This window comes from Ciconia boyciana, chromosome 9 (genome assembly GCF_034638445.1).
Source record: "Ciconia boyciana chromosome 9, ASM3463844v1, whole genome shotgun sequence".
NCBI lineage: Eukaryota > Metazoa > Chordata > Aves > Ciconiiformes > Ciconiidae > Ciconia > Ciconia boyciana.
Genome location: NC_132942.1, coordinates 17,417,535 through 17,444,633, shown reverse-complemented (window position 1 = coordinate 17,444,633; position 27,099 = coordinate 17,417,535). Strand labels below are relative to the sequence as shown.

Here is a 27,099-nt window from a genome sequence, read left to right as displayed (position 1 = left end):
GGGGCGGGGGGCAGCGCTGCGGCAGCGGCGGAGCGGGCGCGCAGGAGCCGCTGCGCTGCCTCGGCCCTATTGTGTGGCGCGGCCGTGGCTCCCCGGTGCCGGCCGCCATCTTGTGCCGGAGGGGGTCCGCGCCGAGCCGCCGCGTCCGTCTCGGCCGGGGCCTCCGCAGAGGGCCGGGGCCTCCGCAGGGGGCCGGGGCCGCCCTCCTGCCGAGAGGGGCCGCGGCGGCCAGCCCCTGCGCGCCGGCCGCGCCCGAGCGGGGCCTCTCCCGCGCCTTCGGCCCCAAGGGCCGCCCCGGGCCGCTCTCCCCGGCCGCTGCGGTGCCCCGAGGCGGCGGGAAGGGCTGCCCTCCGCGACGCGACGCGGCGGCCCCGGGACTGATGCTCGGCCCCTCGCAGCAGGACGCAGCCGCCGCGCCGGGCCGGGCTTGAGGGCCGCTCCGCGCCGCCTCCCGCCCCGTCTCCCCACCCCAGCCCGAAAGCCGATGTCGCCGCTGGACGAGCACCTGCCCGGGTCCCGGGCGTAGCGGTGGGCGCTGCCAGCGCCGCTCCCGAGGAGGCGGGCGCCCGCCGCCCACCGGCCGCGGATCAGGAGACCCAGGGCCGGCCCCGAGGAGCTGCCGCCGCTTCCCGCCCCATCAGGCGAGGGGCAGCAGACCCACCCCGAGCGCGGCGCCGCGCCCCGCCCGCCCCAGCCGGCAGGCGAACCGGGCCGCCGCCGCCGCACCATGAAGATCAAGGATGCCAAGAAGCCGTGTAAGGCCGCGGGCTGCCGCAGCGCGTTCCGCCGCTCGGGCCGGGGGGAGGCGGCGTGCATCACCGCCATGGCGGGGCGCGGAGACACAGGGGGGCAGGTTCGGCGGGTTGTTCTGATCTGTGAATTTAGAAGCTGCCTGCCGAGACTCTTCTCGCTCCTGTGCGTCCCTTTTAAGTGAGGTCTCAGGGTTCAGGTGATCTTCAGTGTTTGCGCTGGAGGGGCTTCTGTTTGCATAGAAAGTAGTATCATCAGGTTTTGGGGCATGGGTGCTGCTTTTAGTGAAGATGGCACTTAATCAGTGTACTAAACACCTGCGCAGGCGGCCGCGGTTGCTACAGTTTTGTTTTTAAAGGGCTAATCAACTTTTTTTTTCTTTTGAGAGAATATTTGTTAATATTTGGGTACAAGTCTTTCATTAAACTACACTGAATGGTCCCCTTTAATAAGCGCAGCTGTAACAATATTTCTTATTGTTTATTCTTTTGGATTGTCATATATGTTTTGGAGGGCACAAACATGGTTCAGAGTCAGGTGAAAGCAAACAAAATATCTAAGACTACCAGCACTTTTTTGTGGGAAGAGAGAACTGGATTGGGTAAAGTTAGTCTACATACAAGCAGTGTTTTTCCAGTGTAACAGATATACAGCTGTGCAAGTCAACATACCTGTCAAACTTACACAGGTGTACCTTAGCTGTGTAATGGGATGCAGGTATTACTCCACTGAGTTAGGCTATTTTTTCTTTGCCATCATACTTAAAGACTTATTTTTAGGGTGAGTTACTGTATGGAAAAGATGGCTAATCCTGAAGAGCTAGGCCTCCTGCTCTCGTCAGTCATATGACATGCCTGTCTAATGAAGAGCATACAACTAAGACAGTATATTGAAAGTGTACATTTTAAATATATTGTTTGAGCAGCCCAACAAGAAGAAAATCACCAAACATGTATTTAACGCAGGAAGTATTAGTGTAGCTCTAGAAATAGCTATAAACATGGAATTGAGTTTGGCTGTGAAAATATTTTGTTTCTTGTGGTGTGTTAAGGAAACCCTAAATAGGCATCTTGTAGCACACAATTAGCTGTCACCTCTTATTAATGCCAGTGTGTGGAAATTGCTGAATTGACAGTAATCATGTTTATGAAGAGTACAGTTCAGACAGCATTTTTTTCCCTGGTATAATAATTAAGGAATGATATCAAGACTCTGAAGCAGTAATTGGCTGTAAGACATTATAGTGGTTTGGTAATTTAAAATGGTGAGAGTATGGCTGCTTCTACTGCAGAAACCTGCTAATTTCAAGGAGTGTCTCTGCTGGGCCCCAAAGGCTGTTTTCTGTAGTGGTGGATTTAAACCTCATGTTTAAATAGCAACGCCAAATGTTATCAAGAAGTTTTAACTGCTTAAATATGCTGAATTTGTAGTTGCACACTTCTAGTTCTTGAAACCAAACTTTGATGTTGGTTTTATGATGGTAATCAGAAACAATTGGAACTGTGTAAGCAGTGGAGGGGAAGAATACAGTGTCAAACTACGTTGTTTATTTCATCTTGACTCTTTCACATATTTTGAAGCCGGTGGCTTTTTTAAAGATAATATCACTTAGTTTCTTAGGCAATGAACTTTAGACTCATTCTGCAGATCTCTGCTCCTGGTTAGTCACACTGACTGAAGTGGGAGAGCAGCTGAATGTTTGAAGAGGAGCAGATCCACAAAAGACTGAAGATAGAAAAGTCCATTGATGCTCAGGGGCTTTGGTGCCCAAATACTGTTGTTGATTTGGCTTATATGCTCAAATTGACCTGAAAGCTGAGTTGGGCTCACAATACCACTTTTAGACTGTTTAGTTACAAATTATTTGGCTAAGACAGTTGTAGACAATTTTCAATACGATTGCTGAATGGGTGTATGTTTCTTAGGCGAAATGAGTATTTAATCATCTGTGTTGGAGCCAAATTTGATGCAGGGGAAAAATGGTTAATCATTATTTAACAAGAGGTCATTAGTCTGTTCTAAGAGCCTGCAAAGTGGAATTGAGAAGATTGCTTTAGCTTACCTGTACTTCGATCTGTGATGTTTAGCATCATGAAAGAAAGCATGATTGCATGAAGTGCCATGTCTGTCATAAGGGAGGTGAGGGTGAAATGGACACACCTAGCAAATTCAGAATTTCTGATGAGGATACACTGCCTAGACATATTTGTGCGGTCCTGCCTTTCAGATCTTCAGCTGGCTAGTGCTGTTGCTACTTTGTTGTTGTAAAAAGGAAGAGAAATGCAGCTGAATTAATGGAACATGGCTTCTGAGATTGACTGTCTTGAAAGAGACTAGTAAAGGGCCACTTAAATTTCTTTTGCAGGTGATGGGAGGTTATAGGCATTTTACAGGAGGATAACAGAAATTCAAATTAGGAAAACCTTGTACAAAGTAGTTAGTGTAGCAGTGGAAGCTGGAGAGGTTGTGGAGTCTACATCCTTGGAGGATTCTTGAAAAACTTCAGAGGTCTTCAGGCCTTGGCTGGACAAAGCTGTAGCTGACCTCATCTAGTGTTGGCAGTTTTCCTGCTAGTGTGACTGAGAGGTTGGACTAGATGACCTCCAGGGGACCCTTCCAAGCAGCAGTTGCATGATAGCTCTTCTGAGGAAATGCCTATGAGGAAGAATGGCTGGCTATCATAAGAGAGACTTCTAAAGGTTATTTGGGGGTGGAGATGATAAATGTGAGAGCAAAGAGTCTTGCAGAACCGCTGCTGCATGAGATCTGCCTAAAGGGAAGAGAGGAGCCACTCATTCAGAGAGAGCTCTTCATGTTGGTGGGGGAAGGCGAGGTGCCTGAGAGGAGGAAAGTGCCAGCATGCTGTGCTTTTCCAGGGAGATGGAGTCCTTCACCTTGGCTCTGGAGTGTAATGAACTGCTGAAGGAAAGGCAAAGGCTTCTTATATTTAGTACGCAGTGTATGTTACTTTTTACAGTTTGTTTCTTTTAATTGTTTATTAAAAATAGTTTGAGAACAAATGCCTGCATTTTCTTTGAGATGAATTGAGACATATTAGTGTATGAAAGTATATAGTAGAGATTTGCAAAATGCTGTGTCAGTATAAAGAAAATATGAAAATCTTAAGTTTATTTTCTCTAATGTGGTTTTACGGACATGTAGTCATTGTGGACACAGTGATCCCATGCAGGATTTTTGTAGTAAAATTGATGAAAAATCCATTTAGGTTGCTGGAGAATATTTTTAAAATTGATTTTTCTGTTCACAGAACTTGCTGCTTAGTCTTGTGGTATCCTAGCATTTTCTTATTAGTCCTTGAAAGCTGATTATTAGCCCATAGCTCATGTTACAGGCTCTCATTTCACTGCAGTTGAAAAATGTATTTCTAATAATGGGTTAATACTGTCAGACACAGTTTATACTGTGTTTACATCTCTAAGTCTTAGATTATGCCTCTGCATGCTGTATCTCACTATAGTAAAAACGCCTATCCCCAAAGAGATTGTTGCTGAAATGTCAACAAAATTATCAGAATGAGCAAGGAGGGAGAAGATGAAAGCAGTGATACTTTGTCTTTTATTAGCTTTACATGGTATCCACTTGTAGGTGTGATAAACCTGATGAAGAGCAGTTACAGTAATTGCCAGTTACTCCCTGGCCTCCCACTGGTAAATGTGGCCTTTCTGTAGTGTGATTAGAGGTGGCCTAGTGGGAAAGTGTGGTGAGTTTACAGAGTTTGATGGAGAAGTTTTCCCATGAGGGAAATAGGAGGCTGTGACAGTGTATGTCAGATACATTTAATTTGGGTGTTAATTCTATCTAGCCCAAATCTGTTTTGAGCTGGGCTTGGGATATTTGAACCAAAAATCTGTTACAAACTCTCCAGTGTCTCAAGGGCTAAGGAGCTTCATGTGCAGTTTTGCTCTGTAGAGGCTCATAGGCACACGTCTATTTAACAGGGGTACAGCAAAGGCACTTTGCTGCCTAGCCATCAAGTTAATTGCACTTGATTTAGCAGTTCAGCAACCTTTGATGTCTTTTCACTTGTTCCATTGGACATATTAGCTACCTTAGACTGCTAGCTGCTTTAGGTGTTAGAATTTACCATTAATTTTTACTCTGCTGTATGCAGATGTTTTAGGGACATACTGGAAGCAAAAGAATGTATGCATGTACATAGAGGAAAATGCATTTGGAAAAACTGCAAGATACATTTAGTTTTAAGTTTCTGTGTTTATAAACACTAACTGTGTAATAGTTCAGTATAACTTTTATATAGTTAACTTGTTTGTCTTGCAGTAATAGGATAAGAATGGGATTGAGGTTAGTTTTGTTATCAAAAGCTACGTACTGAGCTGAATTAGAAGATAAGTTTTGTGCATCGGAACTGATAATACTGCATACTTTCATAAAGAACTGTTGCAGTGCTGGCAGAAGTAAACTTGTTTTCATGTGATTTCATGACCATTTTCCTTTCTTGTATTTTAAGACAATATAGAATCACAAACTGCAGCACGCTTTGGTAGTTGTTCCCCAAGCCGCGTTTGTACTTGAAGTGCAACAGTCTTGTGTCTTAATAATCCATAAGCTTTCTTACAAAGATGACAATCTGGTAGCCTGTTCCTGCTGTCACTGACAGCTTTGAATTTTATTTTTTTTTTTTATGATGCAAAGATCCGTGCTTGAATTAGGAGGTAACTACTCTTCTTCAAAGGTTAGTTCTTCTTAATTTAATGCAGGGTTGACCCACACTGTTATTTTATCTTACAGTGAGGAGGATGTATTTTAAAGGTGTTTGTGTTTCAAATGTGTCATTACATTCACAGGAAAGAGTTTACCAGTAATCTTTAAAAAGATTAAAAAATCTTTAAAAGCTAAATACAAATAAAGTGTTGAACTGAAGAATTTTCCACTTGACTGAATAAGGGGAAAGTAGTTAAGTCTTTGAGTGTGTACTTCCTACAGCTTTGGATCCAAAACAGGTGTACGAAGTCAAAATACTAGTATGTGGTCTGGGTGGAGAACTTCAAAGGTCCTCTGCTTTGCTGAAGCAGACCTCATAGAAAAGGAAAACACTTCAGCCCTTGTGCTTGTATTGGCATGAGAAAGACTTTTTACTGTAATTATTTCCTTTTGGCATATAGAGAACTTATATGATAAGATATGATAAGTAACCCTAAGACTGTTGCCAGAAACTATGTATGCCAAGAACTTGAGAAGTGCAAACACAAGAGAACAAGGCCTCCCTGTGTAGCTCTAAAGAATAATTTAAAAAACAACCAACAGCCATCAGCCTGGGGTTTTCTTACTAGGCAGAACTGCTACATCATTACTTGACCACAGCACCTTGTGACTGCACTCTTCCCATGTGGGAAGTGCTTTTCTGCATTGCAGGAAGTAGTTCTAGGGTGTCCTCTTAAACATTATTTTTTTAACTCTGAGCATGTTGCTTCTCAAAGTTCTCTTCACGGCATGTACAGAACAATCTGTTGCTTTATAGCAAAGGTTCCTGGTTGCTGTGTCTATGTAGGGACTACAATGGCTCCTGGCAGAGTTGGGGAGTGAAAGAAAATCTGGATTTGGAATTAAGGAGGTTGGATATTGTGATACTCCTCTTGCTGTCCTGTTGTACACAGTTCAATCTGGTGTGATGTATCACATTAAACCATATGGGTTTTGACTTCCCAGTCTGTGTTCTACTTTGCATATTTGTCTCTTCTCAGATAGTAAAAATAAGTATTTTCTGTATTCTTAAATAGAGCCTGGCTTGACTTTCTAAAAGCAGAATGCATGTTTTTGAAGCAGTTTTAAGGCAATTGGGCTTGTTGAGTAAAAAGCTCGATTCCTGCTTTTCTTTTTTCAAATTGCAGCTGACCTCTGCAGAGAAGAACTGAACTTCGAAAAGACAGGGCACTGGATTTGTTCTGTAAATAGCAGTTAAATTCTCAGCAAAGAATACTTCTGAGCTGTACATCACTCTTTGTAGAGTCTTCCTAGGAATAAGAACAGTTACAAAGTGGAAGAGCTAAGAAAAATCTTTTAATGACCAAATCATCATAGAGCTGCAGAAAAAGCCTAGTTTTAATGTGGGTGCATTGACTCTTCTTATGAATTGAAGCTGCAGAATGATGGTTACAGTTGTGCAAGTCCTCAAACCTGGTATCTGCAGAGCTGTAAGCTTGGAACAAAGGTTGTGCAATTGGTATTGGTCTCATCCAGGCACGTTTCTTTAACTATGACTGCCGTAAGGATCAAGCTGATGTTTGGGGATATTTTTTTCAAAAGATTGTGCTGCTGTCATTCTGCTCCTAAATCTCTCACTGAAGAAGCATGACCCACAGATATGAGTATAAAAATACTTTTTATAGAATCAGTTATATATCCTCAGCCCAAGGTATGAGCCATGTTATTTTTGTCTTGTTCCAAGACAGCTTTCAAATACAAGACTGCCTCAGAATTAAATTTTTCATGGATTTGAGAGACTATACCACCTACAGATGCTGGTATATATGCTGTAGACACCATATGTAAGAGTGAAAACTCTTGTGGTTCGAATATGCCTCAAAGAGTAGCAACATCACCTTAAGCAGAGTGCTCATATATGTGGTGTAAAGTAATGCACAGGTTCCTTGTATGTATGACATGACTTAAAGTAGATGTGTCATCTTCAACCATTGCCACGATTAGCCTAGCTGCCCTGTGGAGAGGAAGTCTTATAGGAAACTCAGGCATGCTCTCCATAGTATGTTTTCTGAGTAGTCCTTCATCCTGAATTTCTCTGTGGCCTTATTTTATCCCTGCAAATGAAATCACCTTTTCAGTTATTGGAAGAGGAACTAGTGTTTTCACATGGGTTCCTGTTTTCTCCATTCCCCCTGCATCCAGATAGGATGGATCCTGAGCCAAGATCCACCCAAAGCAAGCTGATTTGAAGGCTGCAGCAATAGGAGGAGAGTTCACAAGGTTTCCATGTTGTGTCCATGTGCAATTACATTCTAACTCTGGAGAATCAGTGTATTTCTAATATTTAAAGGTAGCTCAAGCATGGATGACTCTTGTATCCTTGCAGTCCCAAAATCGCAGCTACAGTTCAACTGATTGTGCACTTGCCATATACATCTATGTGTATCCCCTTCTGTGTTTGGAAAACAAAATGGCTTTAATTTTCCCGGCTAGACCTGTGTATAAATCAATAGAGAGTGGCTTACATACACAAGAATCCTTGTGTAATACCTTCTTCTGGGTTGCTGGTATAAGGAGTAAGTTAACAGTACGTGGGCCCAGTTGCTTGTCAGAACTCCTCCACCTTGCAAATGAAACTTGGGCAATGTACTTACCAACCAAATCTTGACAAATTTTCAATAGAAAAATGTGAAACTTTTTAGGGTTTGTCACAGAGGTGAAAACTGACCTATTTCTTCAGTCTCAGAGTCCTTAAATTTCTGTTAAGACCACTCAGTTAACCCAGAAAACTGATATTGTACAGCATGATCCAATTTTTCAGCATAAAATATGTTCTCATTTGAATTATGCAATAAACTTCCTTACAGTTCAACTGTTCTTGTTTTTTACTTGGTATTCGAGATTCATAAACCTTAAGATTTTTAGGGATGTGACTAATGCTGTATTTGCAAAAGCCTTTTGGATCATTTAACGTGAGATGCAGTGGATCTTCTGACAAACAGGCATGACTTGCACCAAATCTTTCTTAAGCTCATCACTTGAACTTTCAGCTGTTTCCCCCTCTTTCTTGTTGTGGAAGACTAGATCCTAGTTATTCAGTAGGCCCACTGAGCAGGAAGAATCCCAAGTATTTTGGGTAGTACTTGGCTTGCTGTGTCCTAGTTAAATTCTGAATGGGTTGGATTGACTCCTACAGGCACTTTCTGGTCTGTTGGATGAATCAACTTCCCTTCTTTGGTTTTGGTCTTGTGACATTGTTTACAAACAAGAGACTGAAACTTAGTGAGATCCCTTAATAAATCATCAGTTAATTGTGGTCAAACAGTAAGATGACAAGTTTTCTTATGTCCGGAGTCACAGTGCAGTGAAGTTTGGTATGCAGTTGTAAAGTCAGTTCATATGTGACTTTATGCTCAGTCTTATGCTTAGATCTTAGCTTTATAGAACAGATATCAGGTTTATAGAACTTCTTTATTCCCACTTGGAGCTAGATTTTACTCACAGAATTTATCCTTGTATTTAAATTTTGTTTTTCAAGGTGAGTAAGGTTACCAACTTAATCTTTTTTGTTAATATCTGACAACATTCTCTGGACATTCATTCCTGAAAGTTGAGGCAATTTTTAAGTTTCTTTTTAACTTTTGCATTCATGTTATAAATGAACTGGCATGCAGCCAGCCTTGACTAAATACATTAAAATATTTTGGTAGGCCATTCTTCTCAAGGATGGATCCCCACTGGTAATGTAAATCCAACATAATTACATCTTACTCATGATGAACATGTTAACATCTCTTCAGTTTTGTTTCTGAGTTTCATGCTTCTATAATACATGAATTGCATCTGAAGAAATAAATTGGAACTCTACAGAATATTAAAAAAAACAAACAAAAAACCCCGAAAAACAAACAACGCAGCAAGTGATAGTGTCAATTAGGAAATAAAAATACGAGCTTCCCAGCTGGATGTTCAGAGTCTGTCTTAAACTTACAAATTAAGTTTTGAACACAGTTTCTGGGAGATGAAAGTGGGGAAACTCTCATATTAAGGTGTTATCTTTGCGGTAGGGTTGCTGAGTATCTGTTTTACCACACATGGTTAGGAAGATTTGTTGATACAGGCACATTCAAATCATGGTCCCAGATGGCATAAACCATAGAATCCCTGTTAGGAATTGCAGTCATCCCACAGAAGTAACAAAGACAAAATACTTGTGTTTTAGTATTGTTGTTTTGTAGTACAGAAATTACCCCTTCCTATCCAAGATACAAAAAAAGAAAAATTGGAACCTATCATTAGTTGATTCTATCTTGCATGTACTTCTTAATAGTACTTTTTGTTAGCCCTTTGTAACTTCAAGGGATATATGAACAGCTCTCTTCAGCTCCATAAATTGGGCATCTTAACTGTGTCAGTTTTTAAAATACATGCAAATAAATTAATGCTTCCCTCTCAGAGGAAACATGTTCTGTGAGCAAAAGATAACTTAGAGGAGGAATACCTGTCCTGCTGCTGTTGTCAGCTGTAATGTGTGTAACCTGCTTTCTTACGAGCTTGCATTGCAATCTTTGTGCTAAACTATGTCAAAACTATTATTTTAGGAGTGAAGGTTATTTGAATCCTTTGGTCTCAAAAAAAACCAACAGTGGTTGAATTTTGTTTATGAGTTGGTATGAAAGGTACAGTATGGTTTGGGGAGTTTTTAGTTGGGCTTTCTGAGCATGTGTGACAGCATTTAAATGTAAATACAATTGCTCATTTTTCCATTTTTACCTGCAGCTAGAGGGATATTTAAGATCACATAATGGAAATGAGTACTAATTCTTTGTTTCTGTGAGGAATTTTGTTAATATCTTCTGGTTGAAAAGCATAGTGTTGGTTTAGTCCTAAGTTACGTGTATTCCTTTTGCTCTTTAACAAAGCTAATTGGTCAATTCCTGTATCTTCACAGCTTTTCCATGGTTTGGCATGGACATTGGGGGAACTTTGGTGAAACTTGCATATTTTGAACCTATTGATATCACTGCAGAGGAGGAGCAGGAGGAAGTTGAAAGCTTGAAGAGCATCCGCAAATATCTGACTTCCAATGTAGCCTATGGATCCACTGGCATTCGAGATGTCCACCTTGAGCTGAAAGACTTAACGATTTTTGCTCGAAGAGGAAACTTGCACTTTATTCGATTCCCAACTCATGATTTGCCTACTTTTATCCAAATGGGAAGAAATAAAAACTTTTCAACACTACATACGGTGCTCTGTGCCACTGGTGGTGGCGCTTACAAGTTTGAAGAAGACTTTCGCACAGTAGGTAGCCTATCTTTCCTCATTCTGAAGCTGATGCTAAAAGCATTGCTGGTGATGGGTTAAAATAAGCAGTATTTTGAAAAACTGGAATGCTCAAAGATTATTAATTGTTCCTTTGTTTTTCAGTCTTAAGTATGATAATCTAGAAATATGCTTTCTGACATTGCCATAATAAACATGAAGATCTAATGCTAACGGCTAATTAGAAACTTCCATTAATGCAGTGAAATGGAGGACACCTTTGTGGAAGTTAACCATTTTTTAATGTGTATTTTTTCTGATGGGAAATGTGCTTAAACTGCTGAGGTGCTTGAGTCACTTTGGATTTTCTTTCCTAAGCAGTCTTTGATGATAGGTTTTCAATGTTTGTGGGTGGGATTGTCCTCATTAGTTTAGTCTAGTGCATTGTTTAGAGATATGTGACAAAACGTGTATCTCAAAGACAATCTTTTTTCAACTGCAGAGCGGTTTGGGATTTTCATGAGGTGTTTTGACTCTTCCCTTGACGATCAAAATTGATAATTTGTTTCGATGCAGTTTCTATCCAAAGATAGTTGTTGCTAACTGAGAATCTTATCATAGTATCCAGTATGCACATGTCCTAGTTTTAAAGTGGTTGCAGACCTCTTGTGCTTCTAGAGACAAGATGACTTTCAATAGCACAAAATGTTTGGTTTCAAAAATCTGCTTGTATTTCCATTCCTGTGCCGGTCTTGCCTTGAGCTGGTACAACTGCTTGTGGGGTAGGGTCACAATTTGTACAGCAGAACTAATTCATTATCTAAAACCCCACAGAAATATTTTATGTTGGAACAGTTCCCTGATTGGCTCAACAGTGAAGCTTCTCTTCAGTTGTGCCATGGCAAGAAAAGCTGAAGGGACCTGGGGGAAGAGAAGGGGACTGGCAGTGCTATGATCTGGTACTGATGTCAGTTGGCAGTGTGCAATCCAGTCTGATTGTGCGACTTCATAATCTAACTGCAGGCTGCTTTTAAACGTGAGCTCACCTGATTCAGAGATAGACTTTATGGGTGTTTTTTCTTGGGTTAGCTGCCTAATTGGACTCTCTAACTGCTGGAACTCCCTACTGTGGTAAGGGAGAGAGAGCATGATCACTCTTTTTGTGAAAGCCCAGAGTTAAATTGGATTAAGTATGGTGTGAAATTACAGCCTTTCTGGAATCCACAGCACCTGTTAAATTGTCTGCTTTATGAGAGAACAGCAGCTTAAATGTCATGTGCAAAACTGAGGAAGAACTGTAATGAGCCTAAAGTCCTGTAGAATTTCTGACCTGTGGTTTTCTTATGATCCTTGGAGTGTTAATAAAGTTGCAAGGATAGTTAGTACGATGCCATTGAGGTTTTTATCTTGGGTTTTTATCTGCTGACATCTTAGAAATGACTATTTGACTTTTAAGAAGGGGGAGGAAACCCACAAACCTTGAAAAGATGTGTGAGTTTCACCAAGATGACACTCGATGGAGCCTCTAGGGTATTTGGTTTTGATTTAGAATGATGAAAAATGTTGCTAATTTTTCAGTGGATTAATGTCTGAGTGTCTTAAAGGTTATCTTTGGGCTTAGCAGAGCAGATATTTATACTGCTTGTCTGTTCTTGATTCAAGTCTGAGATCTAGATTTATAGTCAGAGTAATTTGCTAATTGATGTATTCAGAATTTACCTCTGAATTCTTTGGCTTTATAGTGGGATTGAAGTTCCTGAATTAGTCACCTGAGATAGCCTCTTAAAGTTAGGCAGTACAAATATACTCATAAATTTGTAGCATGTTTAAGCAATGTTAGAACATGTTGACACTGTCCTTTTTTCTTTTTTAACACAGATTGGAAACCTCCAGCTGCACAAACTGGATGAGCTTGACTGCCTTGTCAAAGGCTTATTGTATATAGACTCTGTCAGCTTCAATGGCCAGGCAGAGTGCTATTATTTTGAAAATGCCTCAGATCCTGAGAGATGCCAAAAGATGCCTTTTAACCTGGATGATCCATACCCATTGCTGGTTGTTAACATTGGTTCAGGAGTCAGTATTTTATCAGTCCATTCCAAAGACAACTATAAAAGAGTAACTGGAACAAGGTAACTTAAAAACCTAAGTTGGGGTTGTGACTTTATGGAAAAATGAGCCTTCTGTTGTCAAAGTGGTTCCTCTCCCTGACTCCCCCACCTATCCCTTCCCTCACTCCGTAGTATGGAAAAGTATTTTATCTTTAATTTACAGCTGAATCCATTGAAGCCCATTCCCATAGTTCTATTATTGAGGAGATTCAGCTAGTATCTTATTTATCAGTCGATACGTGCTAGAAGTGCTCCATAGTGAGAGTTTTATAGGTTTTGTCTTAGGTTTTGATAATGTGTCCAGTGAACCTGTGTTTCTCTTGCTCTGTAAGAATAGGTATGTCCACACATGTTTTACAGTAAATGATCCAAGGATCAGAGTCAGTGGCATGATGTGGGTATTTAGGGAGTTTGTCTCTGATTAAGTCTTCCAGCTTACATATAAACAGAGAGTTTGTAACTACTTGTAGTTATAAACAGAGTTGTATAAACAGAGAGTTTATAACTACTTGTTAGTTCTCACAGTATGGTTAGCTTGTTGTAAGTGACTTATATAAATGTTAAATTGATTGGCAGCTGTTTGTGTAGTGGACCTTAAGCAAGAAAGCAGACAGCTTGGTATCTAAGTTGGAGGGCTTTATTTCTTTATTTTGTTAGTCAGACATAAGAATCTTTGATGTGAGGAAAGACTATTTAAAAGCAACTAGTTTTCTTTCTTCTTAGTCTAGGTGGAGGGACCTTTCTTGGTTTATGCAGTTTGTTGACGGGCTGTGAAAGCTTTGAAGAAGCTCTGGAAATGGCATCCAAAGGAGACAGCACACATGCTGACAAGCTGGTTCGAGATATTTATGGAGGAGACTATGAAAGATTTGGCTTGCCAGGGTGGGCTGTAGCATCCAGGTAAGCAAGAGATCTTTTTGTTGTTCTTTTGCTGGCTTCAAAAACAAGACTTAAACTATTAATACAGAGAAAACTGCTTTTTGCAAACTTTTATTGTAGTCAAGTTATGTTTTTATCCCAAAAGTATGTATACTCAGTTTTCCTGAAGATTTAAAGCCACATGCAACTGTAGGTGCCTGCTAGCTAGGTATTGAAGAAACCTCACGTCCCATGTCATATATAGCTTTTCATGAGTCAGAGAGAATGTGAGGTAATCACAAGAGCGGCAAGAACAAAGTGCAGAGGAAAAACAAAGCCAATTACTTTTTGACTTCCTAGAATCTTTTAGTAGGGCCGTTGTCCAGAGGGAAGGTGAGTGGAAGACGGCATTTGTGTTGCTCTTACAGTAGTATCTCTTCATTTTTTTGGAAAGACTGTGCTTTTTTTCATACATGGTTGTCAGTACAGGCACATGGCATAATGTTTTATCTACTTTTCTCACTTACAAAGGCTGTTGAACATAAACAGTTTGCACCATGAGAATGAATGTATTTTACTGCCAATGACAGAGGATTTTTATCATAGCTGCAAGTTTTATTTCCATCAGGACAGATTATTGGTGATGTTACAGCTTCTCTACCCTTAAATGTAAGAAAAATAAACTTTAGGAAATTAAACTAGTATGTATATAAGAGTTCATTAAATCTTTGCTCTTAGTAGTAAGAGGTCTTAATTCACAGTAACTTAATTTTTCGCCCTCTCCAGCCAGCTGAGGCCAAGCCTCTTGAGAGAGCATATGCTGAGAGGTTTTAATATGTGCAAACTTTACACTTTCAGTCAATACATTTTAACTTGCTCTGTATATAGGTACTTTTTGTTCTTACTTTTTAAGACCCTTAGGATCTTTAGTGGCTATCTGAGTTTTAGAATAATCAGGATTCTGGCTCTCTGAACTGACTTAGATATGGCACAGTCCGTAGTCGTAAAGTATCATGCATGGCTATGGATTCTTGTCTTGTTTTTTCTTTTTTATAATTCTTAAGAAACTATTTACTATGTGTAGTAATGGAAATGCCCTTCTAATCTAGAACTCCTCATTTGTCAACCTAAATTGCAGTCCGTCAGCTGTTTGTTTTCTGTCTCAGAGGATTGTGTTCTATTATAAAACCATTCAGCTCATCTCTGGTTTACTTCTAGTTTGAGAATAGAGGATTGCATAGATATTGTGAGTGACGAAGCAAGCATGAGGAGTTGGAGGATTCACCAGTCAGACTTAGGCATTGACTTAATTTACAGTGACTAGATTTGCAGAGTAGTCTTGCCTAAGAATAAGGCTACTTTTTGCTGTAGATGCTTCTTCATGGAAGTCAACAATCTAAACAAAAATATATTGTTGGGGGGTCATTATTGTAACAATATTGATTGTTTCCTGTGAAGGAATAAATACACACGTTGTAGTGTCAGTTGTTAAATTGCTGTATTTAATACAGACTTAAAAAGGGAGCTCCTTAAGAACAAACATGAAACTTAAGTTCTGTTATAATGTAAAAATTACATTCTGAAATTACTTCAAATGCACATGAATCACTTTGTACTTAATAGAAATTTTTCCTGTTCTAGTTTTGGGAATATGATCTACAAAGAGAAGAGAGAGTCTGTTAGTAAAGAAGATCTTGCAAGAGCCATATTGGTCACCATCACCAATAACATTGGGTCTATTGCCCGGATGTGTGCAGTAAATGAGGTAAAAACTTCTAACAAGGAAATAATCTATCTATAGGTCTATTATTTGGTTTCAGATTAAACCATTGCTAAAATGATGTGTTGGTTTAAACCTTTTAGTACGTTCTCAAATGAAACAAAGAAATTCATGTAGTATTAAAGAACCAGGAATTGATTCAGAATATTTTGACTGTCTTTGGAGAAGTGGGACAAGGATATCTTTATCAATGGGGAGGGTAACCTGATGAGGAGAGCTTCAAACTAGCTTTGTTAGGGAATGGAGCCCAAAGCCTGCAGATAAGTGAGGGAGCAGGGGAGCACAGGATGTTGCGATGAAAGAACTTGAAGTCCCCTTGTGAAAACAGGATGATTGTGGGCCCAACTTAAGTCTCTGTACACAAACACATGCAGTATGGGATACAAGAGGATCTGTAAGTCCTGGTTCTCATGAGGAACTATCCTGACCTCTATTGGAAGGGTAACATGGCAGATCACAAGCAATCCATACTTCTCAGTGTGCTGGGGACAATTTTCTGACACAAGTGCTAGTCAGGCTGACTAGGCAAGCATGGTGCTGGACCTGCTGTTCATGAGTGAAGAGCTGGTCAGGGATTTCAGTGACAGCCTTGAAATAGCAGAGTTTAAGATCCTGAGGAAAGCAAAGAAGGCAAGTAGCAGAATGGAGACTCTAGATGGACTTGAACAGAACAGGATTCTGGTTGCGGGGGTGTTTAGGAAGCAAGATCTTGTGGGAGGTTGTCCCAATGGCAGAAGGAGCCCAGAATCGCTTGTTGATCTTCCAGGATAGCATCCTCACGGCAGAAGCAAAAAGTGGGATACAGACTGGCTAGCAAGTAGCATTGCAGAAGAGGGGAGGGAGCTGGCAGACGAGTTGAACAGAACACGAATCAGCAGTGTACACGTGCAGCGATGAAGGCTGACCTTGTACTGACATGTGTTAGCAAGCATATAGCCAGCGAGTCAGAGGAGGTGATAGTTTGGGCATGACCTCTTTCCCCCTCCTCCCCTACCACCACCATCACCAAAAGAGGAGTACTGACAAACTAGAACAAGTCTTAACAGACAGGTTACCAAGACAGGGCCCTGCCCTGGAGCACCTAACGTATGAGCAGACACTGAGGGATCCAGATTAAGCCTGAAGAAGAAGCTGAAGCCTGGAATGGTTGTCACTATCTAGAGAGGGTTATAGGGAAGACACTGCCGGGTACAGTCGTGCACAGCAGAAGGACAGGAAGCAATGGACGTGACTTGTAGCAAAGGGAGTTCTGATTGGTATAAAGGAAAAGAGATGCTCACAGTGAGAGTGACTAAGCCCTGAAACATGGACTCAGAGGCTGTGGACTCTGTGTCCTTGGAGAGCTTCAAAACATGTGACTTGAGCAACTTCAACATTTAAGTTGCTGAAAGACCTGCTTTGAGCAGTGCATAGGACCTGATGGCCTCCAGCAGTTTCTTCAAGCTGAAATTATTCTCTGATTAAAGCTCGTAGAAAGCCTTGCTTCTAGTTAAGCATTATTTTTAATTTTTACCAACTCTCGAGACTTCAAATAGTTTTGATACCTGTCGTCTTACTGCTTGATAGACCATTTCCTGCCATCTTCTATTTCTCAAAGCTCTGCTAAACAGAACCAGTATGCATTCAGTTTCAATATGATTAGCATGGATAGTCAAGAACCTATGGAAAAATACTGAATTTAGGCATAGAAGATATGGGTATCTGAGCACCAGGGATTTCCTCATTCATTATCAACAAACTTTGGATAAAGTGAGGTTTAGTAACAGCTTTCTTAGAGAAGACTAACGGTAACTGTATTTAGAGCTCTGCTTAAAGTCTATGGACGTGATGGTCTCAGAAATTTCAACCTTGGTAGCTGCAGTAACCCTCCTTTTGCTTAGGAGCCAGACTAATACATTTTTCTGGTTTTAATATTGCAAGTTCTCCCTCAGTTTCCTTCTCTGTCTCTCTCTCATGTCTGTCTTGCAGAAGAAAGTTAATTTTGTGGGTATTAAGTTAATTTTGGCTTGTTTGCTTTATGGCAAAGCTTGACAACAGAAGAGTTAAAATGAAGGTGAAGTTGGAAGTACATACTAATAGTCTGAGTCTGAGGCAAGTGTGTGCAATTTATATTTAAGGGTGGGGGTAAATGAGTACAAATCAGAACTCAAACTGCACAAATTAGCTTTATTCCAAGTTTTTTTTGTCCAATGCCAACTCTGTCACAGAACTACAAATCATAAGAAATAGTTAATAGGGATACACAAACTGATATCTTGAACGGATGTACAAAGATAAAATGGATTTAATTATTTCTGCTTCCTGCTATAGAGCAGAATTATGTTTGGGTGCCTTAACAGTGTGTTTACTTTGTCTTCACTGTGAACTAATCAAGATGGTGAAAAACAGTTGCATGTTAGTCGTTTGACTACAGGCTGAATTGTCATACTAGTTTTTGTAACAACTTGGATATGACTATTCATCTAAACATAATTAAGCGCTTATTTAAGCACTGATAAGCACTAACACAATTCAATTTTCTTTGGTTCTTGCTCTCATATCATTAAACCAGTGTTTAATGTTGTTTCCACTTAATGTTGGATTTATTTCAGTGAATGGGGAAAATTAAACACTTTTCACTTTTTTTACATTTGACTTGATTAAAATTCACAGCTCACTTCTAGTATTTAAGTCAGTCTAAGGTTATGCTGAGGTATATTGAGGTCTGAAGATTAAAGGAACATCTGTTATGTCTTACTGTCTTCGGCTTCTTTACAGTGCTGCCTTGTTGCATATGGATCAAGCAGCATTGTACAGGGCTATGAAGGCATTGAGTCTTCTCTACCAAATATAAGTATTTTTCATTTAATTTCACTTTCAGCTGGGCTGTTTCTTTGGCTTAATTACTGAAAATGCTCACTTAATTTGAAACACAAATGCTACTTCTCTGTAAATTTAGTCCTTTAATTTTTGAGGGTTGCATGGTTTTTCCTTTTCCCCAAATATGCTCTGTTTTAAATTTTGGAACCATGTTTTAATTGTGGGTTGTTTGGTTTTTGGTTGGTTTTTTTTTTCTTGCTTGAGACAGTCTGTTCTTTCATAGCTTAATTTTTCAAAGCTGTGTTAAACAGTGAAAAGACTTAATCCTTTGCTGTTTTTTCTCTTCTTTTTAGAAAATAAACAGAGTTGTGTTTGTTGGCAATTTTTTACGTGTGAATACTTTGTCAATGAAGCTTCTTGCATATGCACTGGATTACTGGTCAAAAGGCCAGCTGAAGGCCTTGTTCCTAGAACATGAGGTATGCTGTGGTTTATTTATCTGTATGTATTGTTTTACCATAAATCAAAAATGCATGTATTGAGTAGCTCTCGTGTGTGATATCCTGAGACACCAAGTACTCAGTAAACACTGAAAATAAGAGGAGGTTTGTCATACCGTATTGGTTCTCTGGGGACAGCTCTCTCTGCCAGGGAAGTCCTTCAGTCACTTTGGGGTATCTCAGTTCACGCTATAGATCTTTGGAGAGGGATGAGAAAATGTTAAGCTCTGCACTAAGGTTCAACATTCTTTCCTTGGTTTTGGGTGGAAACAATAGTAAATATTGTATTTCAAAAGATTACAGAAAGGTCTAAAGCATGGTCCTTTGAAATACTTATATTGTTCTCAGCTGAGCTTGAGGAACATCCTGAAAGTCGAGACTGCTTTAACAAGGACTGCTTTCATACCACCACAGATACACCTTAAAGTTGTTCTAGTGATTTTATGCTCTGAGACTAACGTGCTTTTGGGCAGCTTCTGCAATCTAGATCAGTATGTAAAGCTGAGAGAGTTGACCTGTTTTGGTTAAAATATAGGCAACCAGTATTAATTACAGGTGCAACATTTGGGAGACTTGTAGCTGCTTGGCAGTGGGCTGGTAATTTTTGTCCTCAATTTGTTGGTCTGCAAATATTACAGCATTACATCTATTCCCCTTCGCTTGATTCTCACAACTTTTTTCCCTTATTGCTTATCCTGAGACTGACAGTGGTCTGTCTTGGTGCTAGTATCTGCAGTAATAGCAAAATGGTTCCTTGTTAGTTCTACCCCCTTCAGATTTTTCTTGGATAAATTTTAAATTCTTGCATTTGGTCAAGTGTAGATTCCAAACACTTCTATATTTCATAGTTATAGGGAGGGGGAATATCTCTCTTCCCCAGAGGGGAAAAGTGATCCAACAGGAGAATGTGGTTCTTTGTATGCAGGTAAGTATACAGTCAAAAAGATGGTGTTGAAGCTTGGACGTAATTCTTGGAAAATGTGAGGTGCAGTTAAAGACATTTTTGACTTGTACCTTAGGAATAGTGTTGCTGTGGATATTGAAGATCTTTTGGCAACCAAAATACGCAGCTCCTCTAGGAAAAACAAACCAAACCTGATTTCCGTGCTTTAGAAGTCACTGATACATGTCTTAGAAGTCCTGCAATGTATGGGGAGGCCTGGGGTGAAAATCTCCTAAAGTTAAGCTAGATAAAAAGGATAAAATATTTGTTTCACAAAGCTTTAAAAAATTATTATGAAAGATTATATATAAAATGTGTGGTGTTCTTTCTGTAGCATTGGTCCACCACATGCTTTGTTGTCACTGAAATGTGATTAGTGCAGAATTTAATACCCTACTTGAACCTGAAATATTTTTTTGTTTGTTTTGAACAGGGATACTTTGGAGCTGTTGGTGCTCTTCTTGGGCTGCCAAATTTCAGTTGAGATACCAGATGTCACTACACTGAACTATTTTCCACCTGAATGACACTTGTTTATGGCAACGGGAACTAAATCTGGGAAGGGGAGAAGAAAATAGCAGATTTTCTGTAACTGTTTTTAAGAAGTGATTAGCTACTGAATATTGCCGTGATAAGGAAGGGGTTTTAACTCCGTTGGGCATTGAAAAGTGAACTGTGTGGGGATATCGTTTATGTTCTTTGGTACATGTAGCCAGTATTGAACTTTTAATTTGCAATACATCCTCTGAAAACAAGCTTCCAGAAGAAGGAATGCCAAACCTTTAAGTGCTCGGTGTGAAAATATTGCAAGTTTACCCCTGAGGCTTTAGGCCCATCAGTTTCATATATAATTGATGAATAAAAAATTATTTTCATTAGTTATACTATATTATGAGCACAATTTCTTATGTGCACTTACCGAAAAAAACTTTAAAAACAGTAAGGTACTATCTACAGGATGAGGGAACTGTAGAAAATTGTTTCCCACAGTAAGAATAGTAATTATTTTATTTTTATGTGTAATGGAAATAATATTAATGCTTTAATTTTCAGTGGGAAGAATAGACACACAAAAAATCAGCCAAAGCAGCAGATTAAGTAGTTGGTGTTTTGAAGGTTTTGTGAAGACATTCACTTGCCCTCTTTGTTTATTTGAAGATGCAGCTGGTATTTTGGGAAGATCCCCTCTGTCTTTAGTTGGATTTGGAAAAGAATTTAATGATTAATGAAGGGAGGTTTTTTGGATTGGGGTCTTTTTTTTTTTTTTTGAGGACATGACTTCCAAAATGCCTTCTGGTTTAGGGGGTTTTTTGGGGGTTTTTTGTCTCTCTCATAAATTCTGACATCATGTATCATTATTTGTAAAGCTACCACAAAGCGTGAGGGAATTGAAGAAATCCTTATAAAATAGACTAAATATAGGACCTCATAATTCTGATGCTTTGGCTCATTTCTGTGGATGTTTGGAAAATTTCTGCCCCATCCTACTAATTTGAAAATGTGATTTCTCCTTAATTTTATAAGTTGATCAGAATCTAATTAAAGGTTGAAAATGAAAGGTTGTTAGCTTGCTTTTGGATTTGGAAGTTTGTTTTTGAAAGTTGAGGACAGCATCAGAGTTTGTATTGCAGTACCAAATGGACCAATATTTAGTGCACTTGAAATATGGAACTATTCATCAAATTGTGGCCTTGGGATAAAATCCGTACTCTGGAACTGATCTTTGGGTTTTCCTGTATACTTTTGAAATTTATAATTATGATTATTGTAATAAGTTCAGTCCTGAAGCCAGGGCATGAGATCTTAAACTTGTAAGAATATTATACAGTCATTAGCTATATGACTTTTTGTGGACTAAAGAGCTACCCAATTTTATGATATTGTTTTAATGTTAAATATTTCCTATAAGTGCATGAGGAGCAACCAGACTAGAACACATCCATATCTTGGGTTTTAAGGTATTTTTAAAACTGATTGCTCGAGTATTCCACAGCATGGCTGTGTTGTATTACAGACACAACCACCTAGTGTGTTAGAAACCTCTATGTGCTATTTTCAGTCTTCTCTTTCTTTTCTTAATGTTCAAAGCCCCATACTAACATCATATGGTTGGGGTTGTTTGTTTTTTTTTTTTAAATTTCTGTGGTCCTTTAAGAGTACAGTAACTTTTATAAGTAGTAGCCAATTCATTAAGCCCAACGCCAATCGCAAATGCAGTTCCATTTATTGTTGCTTTTCCTGGTACTCATACTACATTTCCATTGTGCTTGCTTTGATGTTTCATTTTATACATAAAAAACCAAACAAAAATTACACTCACAGTTCAACTGATCTAATGCTAAATCAGAGCACTTCAGAAAATAAGTGAATATGGTTTTTATAGAATGTCTTTATAAATGCTGTATACTGTTCCTTTTGAGTTACAATTGACTATAGAAAGTAACCTTTATTTGGTTACACAACTTTGTAAAAACTTAATTTTCTGGATGTTTTGACAGCCTCCTGAAAATTTTGCAAACCAACTGCGTATTTTTCTTGCTAAGTGAAGTAGTTTAAGACACATACTACAGCTTGATTAGAAATAGTTCCTTTAGACCATATTTATTGCTACTTCACTTTTTATTTTGTGATACCAAGAGCTGCTCTTCAAGCAGTAGTTAGAAGTTACCTGTATATTTAACCAGAAGCACATGTAGAAGATGATTACCTAATGATCATGGTTAATTTAAACCATTTGAAGCTGATAGGACCTAAAATACATTTTTACAGTAAATTATACAGAGTTACAGAGTAAATTAATGGAGTAATTCTTGAATAGCTGTACTGTATAGAAACTACTGTGAGAATCAAAAAGTATGCATGCCCTACCTCTATTTTACTTCCCTTGAGCTTCTAAAAACATAGGCTTCTTTTTGCTAGTTTTATCAGCACAATTGTTACTTCATTACAAGAGCAACCAGAGAAGTTTTCAAGCCCTACTGTAAAGCCCAGGGGTCCTGTATTTTTAAGCCACAACTTTGGGTTTAATCTCATTTTCTCTCAACTTAAAACTTGTTACTAGAGTCTCCAAAGATTGACTTGACCACCAGTAGAAATGCTAGGCATCACAAATAGTTGCAAGATAAACCTTAAAGTCTTTCTATCTAAATTCTCTTCTAAATAAGTTGAAAAGGCTTCTTTCTTGTATACAAATCACTGAAGTAACTTGCTTTTTCCTGATCTTCTGTGTTTTTAATTTCACCCTTGCCATTTCTTTTGAAGTGGCTTTAGAGTGAATGGATTCAACCTGATGTACTACAGTAGAGAAAATTTGGGGTTTTCTCAGGGCTACTGTTGTCTTCTCAAGTGGAACCAGTTCTCTGAGGAAAGTTGTGTGATATTTCTTCTTCTAAAGTAAAATGTAAAGCTCATTTTGAATGTGTAATCGTTTTCAGCTCAATCAGCCATGTGAGTGCCTTTTAATTTTTCTTACAATGCCAATTTTGCTGGCACTGGGACTTTATCTAGGAGGTTTCCTAACCAGTGTTGCTTTGCAGAGAAATGGCAGATAATTTTATTGGCCATGGAGATGATCCCTTCAATCCAGCATAGCTAGAGATGCCAGCAAAACAGCGTCAGGTTTCTGGCTTCATACGCCTTTAGCTCTTATCTCGGGGTAATGCTTTTGCATTTCTTGGTCTCATCTCTCCAGCTCAGTCTTTTTAAGTATTACGTACAGTTTTATTGTATCAGTATCTTCCTAAAAATCATGCAAGTTTTTAGTCAGATAAGTACAGATAAGTACTATTTCTGGCCAAAGAAGTTCATTTTTAGATGAAGCTATTCCAAGTTGGTATGGCTATTAAACTTAACCACTTTCACCTTTCTAGTTCTACTAGGGTACCTGCAATTCAAACGAGAAGGGAACTTCTTCTACAATACATTTTTAATATGTAGCAAGCTGGAATGAAGATATCCTTAGTGTTCTTTACTGAAGCTAGCAGAGGTTTAAGTGTAAACACTTTTTCATTCTTTTAGTAAAGCCTCAATAAATTTAAGAGTTCGGAGAGAAGCAGCACTGATACACTTTCTTTGTCTTACAGTTTGGTCCAGATTTTCAGGCGATCTTCAGATATCTGACCTATTTTGAAGATCTTTCCTTCTCTCTCTGTAGTGTTCTGCAAGGAAGCACCTCTGTGATTCTACCAACACCTCCATTCATAATTTGAGAGTTATGGTGTGGAAAGAATATGAGACCACGCTGTACCACTTACTCTCAGCCTGTATATTAAGAACAAAAGTTCAGTTCTGGCTTCTCCTAACAGGTGAAATATTCCTTCAGTAGTACTGTGAGATTTCTACATGCATTTGAGTTGTTGGTAGTACACATGCAAGGCAATCATATTGCCTCTAAGGGTTGTAATACTCTTTGTCTCTATCCATTATAGGTCTTCAGGAAATACCTACTTCCAGATAAGTTGCAATAACTTCTCATTTCTAAATGTTTCAGAATAACAGTGGGATTTTAACATTTGGAGCTAATTAAAGAGTTTTATCTAGAGCAAATCTGTGCTTCTTAAAGACTAGATGGTGTCTTATGCATTTAGTCATTAACTTACATTAATGCCTAAATTTACGTTCAACCTATTTTTAAATATCACTTCCACTATTCACATTCTGGATATTAGATGGCTATAATCCTGAGGAAACAGTTTAGTTGAGTTCAGAACAGAGATGAAGGTCAGTGCAGTTCTGTTGAGCTAGCTGTGGTCAGCTTTTTATCCTGAGTCCATTTGCACAAGTAATGTCATCAGTATTTTCCTAGCAACAGGGCTTTCTACATCCTTTTTTTTTAATTATGTAGGCTTAAAAAAACATGTAATATGTAATAGAGCTTTTGCTCAGGTTAAAAAGTGAACAAAAATCTGTGGGTCAGATTAGAAGTATTTGATCAAGACCTGTAGGTCACAGTACAGAGCTAGGAACACGCTTGACATGTACAGTTACTGTTTTGGTTGTATTAATTTTTCCATTTCTTGTTAACGCACAGTGAGAGGGGGCAGACTTAATAATCGTTGTGGATAAAATGGGTGAATTAAGCCCTCAGACATGACCATGGGAGATAAAAAAATGCTTTGTCACAGTATAGAGGGATGATTCTCTGCTTACATTCTTTAAGTTTTACTGATATATTCCAAAGTACATTGCAAGTATTCTGTCATCTGTGATAAAATTACTCATTAAGTTTAAAAAAAAAATCTGCAAAGAAGCCTTTTTTATTACTTCACACATGTAAAGCATATTAAATATTCTTAAAAACACACTTTCTGAAAACATCTCAAAAGATGCTGTAATATATTTGTAATTATTAATGTGCTAATGGAATATGTTTGAGCAGTCTAGGTTTGCATAACTGAGTGCCCAATCCTGCTCACTTTAGTTACTTGAGTAGATGATTCTCTTAAATGGGGACTGTTTTAAACTAATGAGCAAGATTTGGCTTCGAGGTCTTCTGCCTGGGGAGCACAGTAATGCTACTTTGCATATTCCTGCTGGTGCTAAATAATTTGTTGAAAATAAAGATTCTAAATAGAAACTGTAAATAAAATATTTATGGCCTAGTCCTTTTGACAGACTTAAAATTTATCATTTGCAAATATTTTTTGGCCTTACTTCAAGTTTCCCTTTTGTGGTTTTTGTTTTGTTTTGTTTTCTAGAGTACGTGGACTGTGTTTTTTTTAATGTGGCGAGTCATTGGCAGGTTTGGCTTCCTGCGCTGCTTTCTGTAAGGCCCATAACGTTCCTGTTGTGCATTATGATACGGATGACTTTTCGTTGCTGGATTTCAGTGTTATCCTTCATCTTGTTTTGTCATAGTAGCTATTTAAACAAATAGTATCAAAGTAGAACACGATTGGCATTTGTTCTCTGCTAAAACTTCAAGAAAATCAGCTACTACTGTAAGCATTTGGGGAAGTTGTTGAAAATGCAAAAATACCCATTTAAAATAATTTTAAAAGCTAAATGTGTTAATTAGTCTTGCTTATAAAATAAACTGGAATATGGTATATCAGTTGCTAATCTTTGCTATAAATTGCTAGCATTTCATAATTCTTCTAGCATCAATTTAAGAACATTGTAAATACAAGCCTTGGGAGGAGGTACACTAGTTTCAGATTGTGCATTACAAAAGAATTTAATTATAAGACTAGTGAATTAGTATTTTGAGACATATTAAATTACAACATCTAGAACATGCAAATTAGTGTGACGTTATAGAGATAGGATATAGAGGGCTTTTGATAATCTGCACTTTTTTTATATTTCTGAGTTTGGGCATTTTAACAAATGAGTATTTAATTTTCCATCTACTGTCTCGTCATATGCAGGCCTTCTAATTGCCAATTGCTGTCTTCAAATATTTGTTTTAGTTGGTTAGCAAAACGGACAGGCAAATTTATAAATTGTAAACCCTTGTAGGATGGAAGTTCTCTGAAGAGCCATTTGGTTAAGTTGCCTTATTCTATTACATTGCACTCATGTTATGTCTCCACTTACTTGTTTACTGTTCAGACACTGAAGATGTGATGTAAAAATATGTGCTACAAATTTTTATTCATAAATAACTGATTAATACCTTTGTGTCACCTGTTAATACAGCTCTTGTAAATGATACCTTTATGCCATCTGTAATACAGCTTTTGTAAATTGTTTAAATTATTTTTCTTTTTATAGATTCTCGTTACTGGATGTACAGATTAGATCCCTTTAATATGTCACTGAGTAATTTGATTGGGGCCCAAATATGGCCAATGCTGTAATTCATCCCATCAAAACTGTAAATAATTCTTTACTGCTTGTTTGCATGAATGGAGTTTGGATTTCATTTACTTTGTCATAACCCAACTCCTCTGTGATGGGCCTACTTCTTACAGTTTACTTTCATGGTTTTGCTACCATTTGTTCTGTATGAATGTTGAAACAGTACTTTGTCTTTTCCTAATAAATAATTTGAGATTGTTCATTGTTTGCCTACATTTGTGCATTTTGGGGGAGGGATTTCTGTGTATGTTTTTTTCCTTTAGCGTCATGAATTGCTGTGATACTGGGGGTTGTTGCATAACACTATACTAAGGAAACGCGACTGGTATGGTTTTCATGCTCTTTTCTTCCTCTCCTTTAATAAAAGCATATACTTCACAGTTCTTAGATTCAGGTCCTGTTTTTAAAAACATTTGATGTCCTAAAGAACATTAGTTTTGCAGTCTTGAAGTAGAAAGCATGCCGTGAAGCTACCGTAAGCTTTTGCCTTCCAAATGAACTTGAGAGCATGTGCTGATTCATGCACACAGGTGACTCAGAGTGATATTTTCCTGTTGAATAAAATACTTCATGTATAAACTGCACGTTATACATAAGCTGCAATTACTC

General features: G+C 38.7%; 1 protein-coding gene across 3 annotated transcripts; it reads left to right on the top strand.

Moving 5' to 3' along the window:
• On the top strand, positions 1-26,811 carry PANK3 (pantothenate kinase 3). 3 transcript variants are annotated; one of them, XR_012044061.1, is made up of 8 exons: positions 1-755; positions 10,385-10,737; positions 12,577-12,830; positions 13,533-13,709; positions 15,309-15,432; positions 18,600-18,725; positions 20,123-23,993; positions 25,386-26,811. XR_012044061.1 is itself a non-coding variant. In XM_072871952.1 (7 exons), exons 1-7 carry the CDS (start codon positions 728-730, stop codon positions 20,171-20,173), a joined length of 1,113 nt encoding a protein of 370 aa, XP_072728053.1. In that variant the 5' UTR covers positions 1-727; the 3' UTR covers positions 20,174-26,809. The 3 variants fall into 3 exon arrangements, 2 of the variants coding, with proteins under 2 accessions (XP_072728053.1, XP_072728054.1); XM_072871952.1 differs by having other exon boundaries at positions 20,123-26,809; XM_072871953.1 differs by lacking the exon at positions 1-755 and having other exon boundaries at positions 10,601-10,741; positions 20,123-26,808.
• The last annotated feature ends 288 nt before the right edge of the window (positions 26,812-27,099 follow it).